Genomic DNA, 15,709 nt, shown 5'->3' on the forward strand with positions numbered 1-15,709 from the left:
CCTAGCTAGATAAATGTTTACAATAAAAGCAACAGCCCTGATTTTAGTTATCACATGAATCATTTTTTGAAATAATAAAAAAAAATACTTAATAGAAAAGCACTTCCGTTGGGATGACTTTGTCCAAAAGCTTATTACCAGGTCACGAGATTACCTAAACCAAATATTAAATTTGAACATTTTGTAAAAAAAACATTTTTCCGCACTATAAAACCTCAAAAAAACGAAAATTGTCAATGAATAACTAAAAATTGAAAATCTGCACTAAAGCAATAGTTCCCACTTCAAATTAAATCCATATAATTAAATTAAGACACTGTAAAGAGCTCATAAGACGAGAAAAATCTATGGGGCCAGCAGCTGGAGTAGAACCTGAGATCTAGTGAATCCAGTTACCTTAAAACACTAAGTTAATCGTTTTAGTTGTGAATTTGAAGATCTGATATTTTCAATAAATAAAAATTTAAAATACTGTAGAAATAATCTTATTTTGAAACTACTGAAAATGAACTGAACGAAGTTTGAAATTTCTCTTGGTATAAGTTGGAAAAAATACAACAAAAGAATCATGACCATAAGCTAGAAGTTTATTTCTTTGAACAAAACAAGTATTTCCTTTAAGTGGAAGTAACAAGTTTTAAAAAATCGTTCAACAAGTTCTTGCAATGTTCTTGTTATTTAAAATTACTTAACCTGTAAACTTCAATGATATTGTAATAAAGCGTCCTTTATTAAATTAAAAAAAAAAAAAAAAATCTCTAGATGAGAAACTAGGTTTCACTAAAAGGACTTCAAAGTCCTTTAATGACTACTTTTTTCACATATTATCATCAATAATTTCATTTTTCCAATTGTACATATGAATATAAAAAAAATATATAGAAGATAACTTGTACAAACATAGTTTTTAAGCTGGGATAGGTTTCACGTTAATATGAATTTTACCAAGTGGCGCACCCAAAAATGATTTCATATCAGTCTGTACAGGGAACTCAGTTTTTTCATTCAGTGATATTTCAAAATTCTCTAAAATTCGGCTCATTGTGGTTTTTAGCAACATTTGTGCAAGTCTCATACCTGAAACAGTGTTAATGTGGATAAATTTTTCATATTTTTATTGCATACAATTATAACCCAAAACTTCTACAACTTACCCAAACATTTCCTTGGTCCTTCACCAAATGGTAACCAAATGTATTTGTTAGGAAATTGATCTGGATCAAATCTTTCTGGTCTGAACACCTCAGGTTCTGGATAAAACTTTGGATCCATATGAATTGAGAGACTTGGTATAACAACTTTAGAGCCTTTTGGTATGGTTAATCCGTCAGAGGTTGTGTAAGTGGTTGTACAAGTTCGGAACAAAAACGGCAATGGAGGGTGAAGCCTAAGACTTTCTGGAAAATTTAAAATAATTTTATCTTCTGGGTAAGTTCGTGCTGGGAGAGAAGCAAGTAGGAGATGCGAATTGACTAAGATGAAAATGAGAGCCAATGGTTGCCGTGACAACGAATTGGAAGTCTGGCAAGCATTGGAGGGGATCATGAAAGGACTTCTTTGCTGACGTTTTGATTTCTAACTCATGCAATAACTGACTGTACTAACCATGAGCACATTGGGCGATATATTTCATATCTTGAACCGCCAGATAAGACCATTCGCCTCCATGTTGTTTCAGCACTCGTCTTATCTCTTCCCTGGCTTTGCTTTGAACATCCGGATATTGTGCCAGTTCATAGGCCAACCACATCAAAGAGTTTCCGTTCACATCAAGACCAGCCAATAAAAACTGGCCTATTTGTCCATCAACAAGTCTTTCACTTACGTCTGGCAATAGTAAAAACATTTAAATTCATTTACATTAAAAATTAATATAATAGTAATTTATATGAGGGAAGGGATTAGCTATGCGGTTAGCGTATTGGATTCCCACACGGAGGTCCCGGTTTTGAATCCAGCTGCTGACCTTAGATTTTCTCTTCCTAGGAGCTTCTTACAGCTCACTGTCCGGTGATGGACAGTGTTGTCTGTAACGAGAGAACACTGTCCGGAGGCTAGCAGTGCACTGAAAAAAGCGCCAATAACCTCAGATGTTGACACGCCTTAAATTATTAAAAAAATTGTAATTTATGCGTAGTCTGTTGATTAAAGCCAAACTTCATTATATTGAGAAAAGAGTCAGTTAAGTATACTTTTTTTCACATCTTAGTTATTGCGTAATTTACGTCAAATAATTATTCCTTTTAATGGTCCTAACATTTTTTATGGCAAAATTTCCCATCCTAATTTTTTAACAGTTTCAGTTATTCATCTTGATAATTGTTAAAGAACGTTGTCCTGATGAACTTCTATATCTTTCCACGATATTAAAAGTTGAAAATTGAATTATCTCAAGTTGTAGATCATGCACACTAGTTGAGTCACTTTTTGAACTGATCTACCTATTTGGAAATGTCCGCTTGGTACGTAAATACATCTACACCAAATAGCGAGAAAATTTTAAGAGCATTACTCCCCTTGAAACTAAGTTGGAACTCTACGCTATTCGCCTACGATCTGTACCGACGGGAACTTGCGACAATAAATAAACGTGGGAGGTTATGTACACTAAGGTTAAACATTGAACTAAGTAACAGGGTAGCCAACTTGAGAAACTGAAAAGTAACGTCAATTATTTTTTGGAAGTTACGGATTTTTTTTTTTTTTTTTTTAATACAGGCAGTTGTCTTTGAAAATGTACAATTAGTAAATGTGAATGTGTGGGTCAGGTATTAAGCTAGAGTTTACTTCTGGATAACCTGAACCGCCAAATTGCAGATGTCCATTATTCCTCCCTCAGGCACTAGAACAATTTTTTTTATGTTCAGTGGTAAAGGGATGTTAGTCTAGGATATTTACAAGGAGCAAGTGTTGGTCAACTGGTTATGAACGTTGCTTTGTAAGTGGGAGATCCCCAGTTCGAACCCAGCGTATGGCTACTTTTTATTTGTTAGAAAAAAAAAATGTTTACATGCTTCCGCCCCGTCCATGATACCTAATTGATGGTTGGACGTAAAGCCTCGCCTGAAAATATAGGCGATTACTTTGCTCTACTTTATACTCACAAGGACTTCAAGATCCCCCTAGAAATGGCTATTTCATTGAAACCTCTCACCCCACAAATTTCAATATACAATTTTAAACACTTACCAAATTTATAAACGTCATCATTTTTCTTGTCAATATATAAATCTTTACTTCTGAGTGTCATTACTTTCAAATCTTTAATTTTCTGTAGCACTTTTGTGTATTCAAGAGAAGCGTTTGATATTACAATTTTTTGAAAATTTTTAACAAATTGATCAGTAGAATTTTTGATGAATCTTATTCCAAACGTTTCAGAAATCATTGGAAAAAACTGTACCACCAACAATTCGTAGTATCTGTTAAGAAGAATACTATCAGATTTGCAGATACTTTCTGACTATTTTTAATACACTAGTTTCTAGTTTGGGACAATGGTTGTCCAGTCCACTCCAGCACTGACATCTCTTACTGACAAGAGGCGAACACCAGAATTTTGTATCAAAGTAAACTTTTTAAGGCAGATTGGCAGTTACTTATTGTGAACATCAGTAACATAGAAGTCCAACTCCCACCAGACTCAGCTGGTCAAAGCAAATGCCATGGGTCTTGACCTGAACAATAGAGAGGGCCCATGAGGAATCTATTGGGCCATATGCTTCTTTTTTGTACTACGTTAAAGGCTCAGAAAACTTCTTCCTATACCCAGTGGAGACCGAACAAGATAAAAAGCTTTCTTGTAACTGGACTGATGGCGTTATAATCGCTTTGTGAAGAATACAAAGAAGACTAGAGAAAAACCCTACAACTCGCAAAAAAAAAAAAAAAATGACCGGCTCTATTCTGATCTATAATAAACTAAGAGAAATATTCAAAGAAGTTGTAGATTTAATGCTTCCGTTAACATGCAAATACATTTCTATATAGTTTAAATAAATACTATATACTAGAGCCACATATAACAAACATCTGAGTACTTACAAACTTCTCATATAGGACTAGTACTCAACGTTATCAATTATCTAATAAAATTTTCCTTACAGTATGCGTATAATTTTGAAAAAAAAAATTAAATTATGTTCGAATCTTTACGACTGTGTATTTAAACGCCACAAGTAAATATGACGCAATTACAGTAAAAAAAAAAAAAGGTATTGACTGGCCAGCTAGATCTTCTGGAGTTTTTAGGCAATTCTGGGTGATTTAGAAAATAGGTATTTAACAAGAGAATTCTAATTACAATTGGTTGTGGGATTTGCTGAAGTAGGATTTTACGAATTAGTGTATGAATACTGATGGAATAATGTGAAGCTTTTATGGATCTTCAATATTTCTTAATTAAGAAGATCTATGGTGAATATTCTTGATATCAAGAAGCAATTTTGAGACAGAGAAATTAATAATTGCTTTCCCCCTTTTTTAATTTTTATCTGAAAAAATGCAACATTACTCACCTGGAATTGGGTACATCATTCAAAAGTCGACTAATTTTTTCAAATTCTTCTCTCTCGGAAATTTTGACCCCAAAAAATGCCATAATAGTATCAAATGATACAGTTCTAAATAATTTTACAGCGTCAAATTCTTGTTCTGTTGGTAAAGTTATGGATTCCAGTAAATGTGGAAATAAAGTTCTCAAACGTCTGAAGGTAAATGACGGTGTCATCTGATATCGCATTGCTCGCCATAGATTACCTGGAAAGGACATAAATTTAAGGAGAAAGTAATGGAAATAAATTATTGTTAATAAAATTAAAAAAAAACAACAAAAATCTGGCGTAAAATTTTGGTTTAAACTCTAATTACACTATTTCAAACTTTTGAATTTTGAAAAATATTTAAACTGCTACTAACGTTATTCATTTCAATAACTTTATAAATGTTGATTACTTTCGGTGGATATCCAAAGAAAGAAACTGCAAAATATTTTTTTATGTAACTCGCGGTGTAGCGACAATGAACATCAGAGGAACAAGGAAACAGCAATAGAAAGGAATTGATGGCAAAATATCAGAACTTGTATCCCTTTCCTTGTTCATGAATGAAGAAATTACGGCACAGTGGGTCAGAGGCTAATTTATTTTCTCAGGACTAATGTCAGTCCAAAAATGATCGTGGAATGCCCTCTAGGAATTACGATCTCCTTTAACAAAAAATCGCTCAGCTAATTTTGGAAGTCAGAATGCTGAACATTTCAAGGCAAAACAGAGGCCGACAGGATGCCGGGTAAAGGAAGAAACCATCAGTCCTGCTAAGGAGATCCTTATACTCACTTAAAACTCGAAAAAATGTACAGACCGTGTTGATGCGAAAAGTCTCAAATTCTACAACGTGTAGAACTAGTTACGTAGTTTTGTTAACTGTCGTGCTTGATGTACCTTTTCATCCACGTTTATAAATCTCTTGAGAGAATCCTACCAGAAGGTATTCAAATACAAGGTATTCTTTTCTGACTACTTAAAATCAATTCTTTCCTTCAACCTTTTACCTTTTAAATTGAATATACTATCGCCTATAAAAGTTTCATCATCAAACACCCATCTCGGATGATCCAGAAAATAGGACATATCTTTAACAACGATTTTCTCAACAAGATCTATATCTTTGACAACCAAAACTGGCCGCCAGAATTCATACACGGCTGTGTAAGGTTTGTTATCGGGTATTTTATAAGCTTCATCATAGATTTCTGCCATTGATTTTTCCAGTTTAACCACTGGTAGAAAGTGACCAAAAAATGGTAAAGAGGGAGTGTGTGCAATTCCTCGCCGAAGCCAGTATCTACGCTTGTTGTAATCCAACAGGAAAAGCAGGAAAATTATCGTCACTATGCAAACTATCCACATTCTGGAACAGAAAAATAAAACTTGGAATAAATTATTACGATAAATTGTATAATTATTTTTTTTTTAGATTTAGTTTGAAAAGCATTTATAGTTTTTTCCTTTTACTACAATAGTTACAATTTTCTTTAGACTGTTCTACTGTTGCAAAAATTGCGATGTATGGCCAAATGCTCATTACTTTTAGTTTAACCTCTCTCGCAAAACACGATTGAAACTTTAAGTACTTTACTAAAGTTCTTTAATAAATCATTTTAGGTCTTAAATGTCAGAAATTAGATTGTTAGGTAATAATACTTGGTGTTTAATTATATTGATTTGTTATTGTAAAAAATTATTACGAAGAAAAATTACTGTTAAGGGAACTACGCATTGAAATCTATACGCAGTATTATCAGTCATTTGCACTGTACTTAGAATATGTACTTATTATGACCTTTTCAGGCCTCTTATGACGATAAAGGTTTAGAATGATTAAGAGGGCAACAAAAAGAAACTTAGATACGTCCATAGCGTAACGAGTATTTCTCTGGCTAGCATAAATATACGAGTATGTTCCTTAGCATTAAAAGATTAATATAAAAGTTACAAGAAACTTTTGGAGGGTTTTTCAAGGAAAACATAGAAATGGTATGTACAAGAATGAAATCCATAATGTTGTAATGGGCCTCTTGACAAGAGCCTGATCCCACAAAAGTGAATCCCTCTATAAGCTAGAAAGTAAATATCCAAAAAAATCGATTCAGCTAAGTGGCAATTTTTAGTTGAACGATTTTTACTAAAACTTTATTGCCAGTTTTTTTTTAGGCGTTATCATCGAAATAAAATATTGAATTAGACATTTTCTGCGGTTCTTCAATTATGACATATGTCACCACACTTACACGTAACAATTTAAAAAAATACTTCTTTTTTTTTTCTTACATGAGCACATTACGAAAGTTTATTATTTCCGATAAAACTTCAAAATCTAAAATTCGCACGAGGGCAATGCCTGTTTTCAAAGAGAAAAGGATTAAATACATATACATATGCAATGCGTAATGCTTTGGGGACTGTCAGTACAATGTTGTTAGGCTGAGATAACCCCCGTGACGCCAAGAGCTTTGAAGAAATTGCAAATCCATTTCGTCCAAGGTGAAAAACATGGCCAAAAGTTCCCTGAGATTCCTTCTTAAATTCAATTTTCCGAGGAAAATATTTAAAATAACAGAATTAGAAATTTACAAGCATAATAGTATATGTAAATGATTAAAAGTTGGAGCTATTTGTAAATCGTAAGAAACTGCAAAATTGCTTCATTAAAATCGTACTTCCCAGAAATGTGGATTTTCACCAAAACTTAGCTGCAGAAGGGGGAGCTGATAATCAAAACGAAATACAAAAAATTATAAGCTAAGATTTTTACTTTCTCTTATTAACTGTCAAGAAAAATATTGCGAACGCTACAAATTTTCTAAATTGTTTTTCAGTACCTGTGTAATTCTTAGTTTCGATACCTGCATAATATCAACCAGCACTAAAAACATTGCTAGAATTTCAAATTTGAAGGATATTAGTTAATTGACTAACAAAATAGGTATCAGAGTTTTTTCATTTTTATTTAGAAAATAGCTCCAACGATTGATGTAATTGTTTATGTAATAAATAACCACTTTTATTTGAAACCATTTACGGGAGCAATTATTTTTGATACGATAGGCTTAACTTGAAAAATATACATCTGGTAAAACTACGTCTAGTAAAACTAGGTACCATATGAAAATACAGCAACAAATAAGAAGATACAACTGGAGAAAGTAAAAGTTGTGTGTGTTCCAGAATTTTCATCTCTAGGATGCTCTGCATGATACATGATGTGGAACAAATAGTATACCGATCATGCTTTTTAAACGATTTATTTATTTTAAGGGGAACCCACAGAAATCCTCTTACCTGGAGAAAACTTGACATGTCCGTTATAGTTTCTCTTTGTGAAAATATAAAATAATTAAAGAAAGTATAAATCAATTTTAAATTACATGAAATTTGTAAGCAGTAATCTTACACCGATTTTCAGATGAAGAATCGCTTTAACACTGCTACCTTTCGGATTTACCTATATACTGCTTTATACCTTTAAAGTTGTATTAATAAATAGCAAGGCTTTGAACATTTTATACTAAGATTGCAATTTAAATTTCAAATATATTTAATTAAAAAAATACTACCTTTTTTCTTAAAGAGATCTGTCCAGTGGTAAAACTGTTCGAACAATGCACAATTTGGGGACAGTCTTAAGCTTTGATTAAATTTATTTTGAACCCCCAAGATAATAAATATATTTACTTTAGACAAAAGTTAAAATTTATCTAAAGAGAGATAATTTTTATGAAGATTTGTACATTATCTTTGTTTACACACACACTTCAGAACCAAATTTATAGTTTAGGTTTTACTTCAGGTTACAAGTGATAGCCTGCTAAATGTGGCATGACAACGAACTAAATTCCGTACAAAAGGGAACAGAATCAGGTTCAAACTTACGAACTACTGGATTGGGGGATCCGTTGACTGAAAATACTCAATAGGATGTTCACCTTTAATTGAACAGTAACCTCTCAATTTCTTTACCATTGAGAATAAATAGAAATTTTGATTAATGTAAGTGGGCAATGTCTATTTATAACAGTTTATTTATTGTCTTCTCAATGTCTACTCGTTATAATTACAGAACATTAAGTATAATATATTCTGGGCCAATCTGACTAAAAATAAAGCTTACTAAAAAAAGGTGTGAAACAATTGACCGACCCTCTCCTACAGCAATTACTGCAGTAACATGTTCTTGAAACTTAGAACTTTGGATTTAAAATTATTGTTGTCTTTATAACATATAATTGGCACTCTAATAGGAAGCGTTGCCCTCACAGTAGAGCCCTTAAATTAAGTCACCTTGGTACTTTTTCAAATAAAATTTACTGATCAATATTTATGGCCTTACCATAACTTTTAGATTTAAACACGGAACTAATTGAAACATGTCCATAATTAGAAAGATCAAATAGTGGACTGGTTACTAAAAAGTGTCAATTTTATAATAATTTTCCAGTTAGTTACACATAAATTCGAAAAGAGTCTATCCTGAACTACACAATACAAAAATAAAAGCAGGCCTACCAAACTCTCAAATAGCTCTACACTCTAATTAACGAGAATATCTATGAAACCTCATTGCTCTAACATATTGTATAAATGTACTAAAGTCCTATAGTCCTATACTAAGTGGTAAAACCAGATGCCCACAATCTAGAGTAGGAGAAGTGGCACTAATCACGTATTGTCATAAAGATGGTCCGTCCTTTTAGGAAAAGACTTGGGAAATACTGACAGCAGCAGAGAACACTTTCTTTCTTACGAACTTCGCGAGTAACACCATTAATCGCTACTCACCATTACTTCATTTAATCCATTATTCATGATAATGAAATATTAATTATTAGCATTCAATTTAGTTACCTCGATAATTTTAAATATTAGAAAACAGTCTAGAATCGATACCTTTCTTAGTTTTATTATCACTTTCTTATTCATCAACTAATCTCCTTCAAGCGCTGCAGTTAAGTTTCGTCTTGGGAGTACCGAGTTTCATATGGAATGAACAAATGCAAGGGGACCAGGCGGTACCAATAATAAAATATATTATGGACAAACACATATCTCTAGAGAACCTACATACTGCAGAGGCTAGACTACACCATTAACTTGGCGAGAAATCAAACCAACGTCTGTCACTGGACTTAAATCCAAACTTAACAAACATTCAGTTATAATTTTAAATGTACTCTTTATGTTTGTATTATATACTACTTTGTAATGCAGGAATAAACAAATTAATGATATTTTTCTACCTAAAATAAAACTTACTCTTATCTGGACATAGCATGTTATTTAAACGTTATTGGTATCTATCATTAGCATGAACTCTTTTTAAAGAAGTATTTTTCTAATTAATTTTGTTTTTAATCCTACAAAACTTAATTCACACTTGACTTGGCAGCGCTATAAAGCTTTTGCTGTTGAATCAGCCGTTCTAACTCTTTTTTCAAATCAAAACATGGATATTCATGATAAGGAATATCCTTTAAACTGGTAAGGATATGGCTGGAAAGGCTCATTTTATAATTTATACTTTATAAAATGTTGCTTATTGCATTTAGAGTACATATTTGGCACATTTCGATTTTTAAAAAATAACCGGGACAAAATGATGTCTGAGACGCCTGGACCGAACCTTCAAAATGGTCTTGCCCGGTCAAAACGAAGCGTTTTATGGTGCCTTAAGGTTAAAGAAAATCGTTGTAGCCATTTTAAAAAAATTGGAAAATGAAAAAATGGAAATTGAAAATTCTATTAGTTTTGTGGCGTTATTGTTGCATAGTTTTTTGCCAAAAATTTTACGGAGCCACCTGGTGGCTTCTTAATGAAATACCATAGCAGAAATTCTATTTTTCTGGTTTGATTTTTTTTTTAAGTTCAGGTCACCAAAAGATGTTAATTGTGTACCTGCACAGGAAGCTGGCCCTCTCAATATGTAGCTCTCTAGGAAATTCCAGGATTTCAGGAAAGATTTGCAACTATAACTCCTCCAATAATTCAGCCCGATATTTTCTTGCTTCTCCATCGCATTTGATTAAAAGGTCATAGTCCTTCAGAAGATTATTATTAAACTCTTTCTATTTTTCCAAAGAATCAACAACAAATAGTCCCCAAAATATCTTTAGCTCTGAGTCTGTAATATTCCATGAGATCGAATATTTAACTCTCCTCCAGCATTTATCTTAACGGCAAGAGATAGACTACAACGAATCTTGGACGATAACCACACTTTATACTTTTTATGGCAAAAATTATATGCTTCTTTTTTAGGAGAAAAAAAGATAATGTCAAAAAGAGTCATTATCAATAATAATTGGTAAATTATTTGAAAATTAATCGTTGCCCATCTAAATAACCCTGAATATACGATTTCGGCAATGATCAAGATCATTATAATTAATCATAGAATCTTACTTTTGGACTTTCATGGACACATTGAAACGTGCGTATTATGTCACTTTGTGAGTTTATAAAGAAATACAAAAATTGTTGACCTCGATCGATGCATATTTGGTTCATGCTAACCCCATTACAAAATGTCCCTGGTATGTAATTTTCATTAGTGACTAATATTATGTCACGGTTTAATGTCAATGTACCTACACATAGTCTACACATTAAGGTGACATTTATGTAGTCTTAGAAAACTGTTTCAAGTCGCAGGACTTGGCTCAATTAAGCCACAGCCTCTTCCATTTACAATCTACTTTCTTTATCTGGTTCTTAACAACTACAACTGCTTTTCATACTGCAGTGGCTTGCTTATCAATGGTATTACTTTTGTATCACATGACTCTTTATCTTAGTGATTAGCTTACTATTTATAGTTTAACAAATTCAATATATTTAACTATAGCAACATAACGTGATATTGTAATAGTGAAAATTAGTTCAATAAAAATTCTGTCTGACAGATATTACTTTGTGGAGTACGGCAAGGAAGTATACCTGAACTGATACTCCTTTCCATCTTATTATAGTACACCATCTTAAACAATCCCTTGAACAATCGATCAACCTTACAGTGTAGGCCATTTACATAGATAGCATTGCAATACTTTCCTCTAGCAAAGATGCCACCACCGCGTGCTATTACAGAACCATCTTAACTTCATCCAGAAACATTTCAAACTGTTCGATCTCTACATCACCCTCATTTTTTCCCTGGGACCTTGGCTACCTTCTGCACGTCTTGGATACAAGGATCGTCCATCTTATCCCAAGAAATCTAAATACTTTTTTTCTTTTTTAAGTTTACTCTATAAATGATCTAAACCAAGAGAGGACCTTGCGGATATCCTCCAGTCTGAAATTTTTGCGGTTCTCCGAAGGCATTGAAATTAGTTCACAAGGAAGTACACTCACTACTGGAGAAGTTTGGAGGGGATAAGGCTTTCCAGGTCCTTGCTGGAAAGGTAAGACAAGAATCGTTTTGACCTCCTACCTCCCTGGCAGAACGAAGTGGAACTGAGGAAGATTACTGCCCTAGCATTGCCTCTTGAGGAAGCATACCTAGAGGTTCACACGTAAGCAAACTGTTTACTAGAGAAGTACGCATGGGATGAAGCACTCCAGAACCTTTGCTGGAAAAGTCTGACAACACTTTGCTCAGCCTTCTCTTTGGCTGGACGAAACTCAAACTAAGGAAGATAACTGTCCTAGATATCAACACAAGGAGACTGCCAAAATGTCATACAACAATAAACGGATACAAGACGCAACGCTTCACAAAAGATTCCCCAGCACATCATCACAACAACTCATACATCATCAATATGTTTTCGCTGAACAACTCTCGAGTTCGTAACAACATTGGTCCAGAGAACTCCTTTCACCAGAAGAACAGTAACCTGGTCCACACAGGGGGCATTGGTCACTTTCTCTCAAGCCTGGCTAAATCTGTATACTTTGAGCATGTAAAAAGAAAATTTCAATGAAATGATTTATGATTTAGAAAGAAAAACTATTGTATTTTTTTTTAAATTTATTAAAAATTGCCCCATGTGTTTTTTATTCAAAATTACACGAAATAACTGCTATAAAGACTAGTAGTGAAGTATTTAGGAAGTTATATCTTATCTGAAAAGATGTAAAAAAGTAAGAGCACTCAAAAAATGCAAACATTGGCGATAAATTTGTTTTTTTTTCTTTAAAAATTGCAAATCAATTAAAACATTTTATTAATTAAAATTAATTAAGAAATTAATAGAGGAGATTAAAAGACTGATTGTACTTGTTAAAGTTTGTAATGTTCTTGTTCAAATGAACTTCTTGATGTCCTTAAAAGATCATATTAGTTCCTGATTTCACCGTATATGAATGAGTGTAGTAATTTTCTGTGAAAGTTCTGTAATGATCGAAGTACTTTTCTCGTCAATTGCAGGCAAAAAATAACAGCTTGTTATCTCTTATAGAATTGTCGTGAAAATTCCTTATCTAGGATGGCTTCACTAAGTTGATGTGGAATGAGCAAACAGTCTAGAAAAGCTGAGTTTAGAGATGAGGCCCGCAAAGTTAAGATATATTGTGGGTTTGATTCCTTCGGTCTAGGCCTTGGATTTCACGTAATGATTAATATGAGAAATTTAACAATAAAGTATGTTTGCTTGTCGCCTCAGTCTACACCTAATTTGGTAGTTGCCCGTCTAAAACATTACTTTACTTTATTTACACTTATACCGAAGAAACAAAGAGATAATAAATCTTGACAGCAATTAAAGCAAGATATGTGGGCAATTCTTTAGTACAGGGAAAGCGGGATATTGGTGTGAAATACTCATAACTACCTCTTCTAAACTTACCTAATTCGTAGAAATGTTTCTGAATTAGTTAAAGACTCCCTAGGGTTATAAGGAGTACTCCAGGCTTGGATGCTGCATCTGATAAGACGTGGCGAATTATAAGGTGAAGTTTTCACACAGAACGTTTTTTTCATATTCAAGACCCTTTAAGACGAACATTTCAGGAGAAAAATCAACATAGAAAATTTGACAAAACTTGAAATTAAAAACAAAAAAATATTCAAAATAAAATGTCACTTTCTTTTAACCAATTTTTTTTTCAAATTTGTAATTTGACCAACTTATTAAATTTCTATCAATGCAATACTCACAATGAGCCTGAGCATTATACTTAAATAACACTTTAGAGGATTGCCTACCTCTAAGTCTACCTCGTCCCCAGAACCGACTGAAGAAACATACGAGTATTCCTGGAATAATGCTCCATATAAAAGTTCAAGATCTCCATGTGCGTAATAAGCACTTAAGTTGAAAGAAAAATCACTGGAGACGTTTAAAGAGAACATTCACAACAATTTAAAAATCGATTTAGTAAACTGAAACTTTCGATTAACTATTTTTATCCAAAATTTGATTACCGGATTCCAAATGACACACACTTGAAATTATAAATTTGAACGTTATGGAGTTATGCAGCTCACAACAAATAGCACACTCAGAAAGATCAATTTTTCTGACTTAGGGGACCAGGAAATGGTTTATTTCCGGCCAAAACTCCAAAAATAAAATTTGCTCCATCGTCCTTTGTTACAAGTAGTTAGTGGAAGTAAGAAATTGGCAGCGGTTAGGCATGAAAATTCCAATTTTATTTTTTTTTAAATTGACATAAAAAAAATACGTGATTATCTACAGGATAACTGTTGTTTTCCTTACATAAACAATCATTGGATGTAATCGCTTTTAAAATTACAATTAGCTCTCATTATCAGTATGTAATTAGCAATAAATAGTAGGTTTTCTTTTTTCTTTACAACATAAATTGTAGTTTTCACATAATTTTCAACTTATCGTGAAACGATTTTCTTAGAAACGAACGGCAATATTTAATTCTATTATACTTATTCATTCGTTTAGTTGAAATTCTTATCATGACATTAATATATTGGAAAATTACAAGTTTTCTTGAGTTTTTCGGCGCAAAAACAATTCAAAATTCTATTCTCATAATTCGGGGCTCCTTGCTGGCTTTCATAATTTTTGCTTAGATTTGAATCCACCATATTTTGCCGGACAAGATAGTTCAATCGTTTGTTGAAACTGCTTTTAAAAGCAGTCTGAATCTGTGCTAATGGCCGACTACCATTGTAGAATCCCATTTATTCTTTTTTATTGATTGCCCAGTGAAAAGGGCCAGCTCCCTTTTTGTCGCGCAAGGGTTGAAGAAAGCCATCTAATGAGAGTTGCGAACAGATAACGTTCAAAACTGGTTTGACTGCGGGAAAAGCTTGTATCATCTTGAAGTTGGGGGGTCCCAGTTTATTAGAATTGCTTTTATTTGTCTGTACCTGCTGGATAAATTATGGTGGGCTTCATGTTCGTTTATTATTATTGCTGGAGCAGCAGCAAAGGGACTTCAATTGGCAAAGGGCCTCTTCTCACTTTCGAAGATTAATAATAATAACAATTAAGTTGAAAATGTTGTTAGGTCCTCAATACTGAATAATATCTTTGATTTTACCTGTCGTAGCACAATGTTCATTGGATCTCTGACCTGAATTGGACCTCAGGGATGGACTGATCAGTTTGGTGTAGACACTTCGACTTCACGTCTCAAACTACACTTGCAATAATAAGCATTGATTATTAAAAAAAGTGCCCAACAGGGGAATTAAATATGTTCACTCAAATGTATGAAGCCCACCATAATTTATCCAGCAGGTACAGACAAATAAAAGCAATTCTAATAAACTGGGACCCCCCAACTTCAAGATGATATTTCCCGCAGTCAAACCATTTTTGAACTAAGAATTCGTTATACATTTTGTATACGCTGAGGATTTATAAAACGTGCTGAAACACTTTTTCTATTAAAATTCAATTGTGATATGAGTCAGTTCAGTATAATGTACGTGATTCTTATAAGTGATAAAGGAGAAGGTGTAGCTAAATTTCAGCCGAATTAATTTTTAACCCTATTTGAGATTTTTGTTCCGAAAATTTGCCACAATGATTCTAAAGATCGAATATACCTTAGGTACAAGTAGGAAACTTTTATTGCTAAATACTCCCAAGAAATATATATACATATATTTTTTAGGGCACTTTGAGAAGGGATTTACATACCCTCGAAGAATAATTTTGGAGTAATTTGCAGTTTTAGTATCTTGTTAGTAAGAGTTAACATTCGTTGATTGAGTCAACAAG

The 15,709-nt window shown here is 33.1% G+C and overlaps 1 protein-coding gene across 2 annotated transcripts; it reads right to left on the reverse strand.

Moving 5' to 3' along the window:
• Positions 1-566: 566 nt before the first annotated feature.
• LOC141446841 (cytochrome P450 6j1-like) lies at positions 567-8,276 on the reverse strand. 2 transcript variants are annotated; one of them, XM_074113699.1, is made up of 7 exons: positions 8,117-8,276; positions 5,552-5,910; positions 4,518-4,758; positions 3,190-3,422; positions 1,606-1,827; positions 1,155-1,397; positions 567-1,077 (listed from the first exon to the last, which is right to left on the reverse strand). In XM_074113699.1, exons 2-7 carry the CDS (start codon positions 5,907-5,909, stop codon positions 908-910), a joined length of 1,467 nt encoding a protein of 488 aa, XP_073969800.1. In that variant the 5' UTR covers position 5,910; positions 8,117-8,276; the 3' UTR covers positions 567-907. The 2 variants fall into 2 exon arrangements, with proteins under 2 accessions (XP_073969800.1, XP_073969801.1); XM_074113700.1 differs by having other exon boundaries at positions 4,918-5,910.
• Between the last annotated feature and the right edge of the window lie 7,433 nt (positions 8,277-15,709).

Source organism: Rhodnius prolixus, unplaced genomic scaffold (assembly GCF_049639745.1).
Source record: "Rhodnius prolixus isolate KJV_2025 unplaced genomic scaffold, Rpr scaffold_7, whole genome shotgun sequence".
NCBI lineage: Eukaryota > Metazoa > Arthropoda > Insecta > Hemiptera > Reduviidae > Rhodnius > Rhodnius prolixus.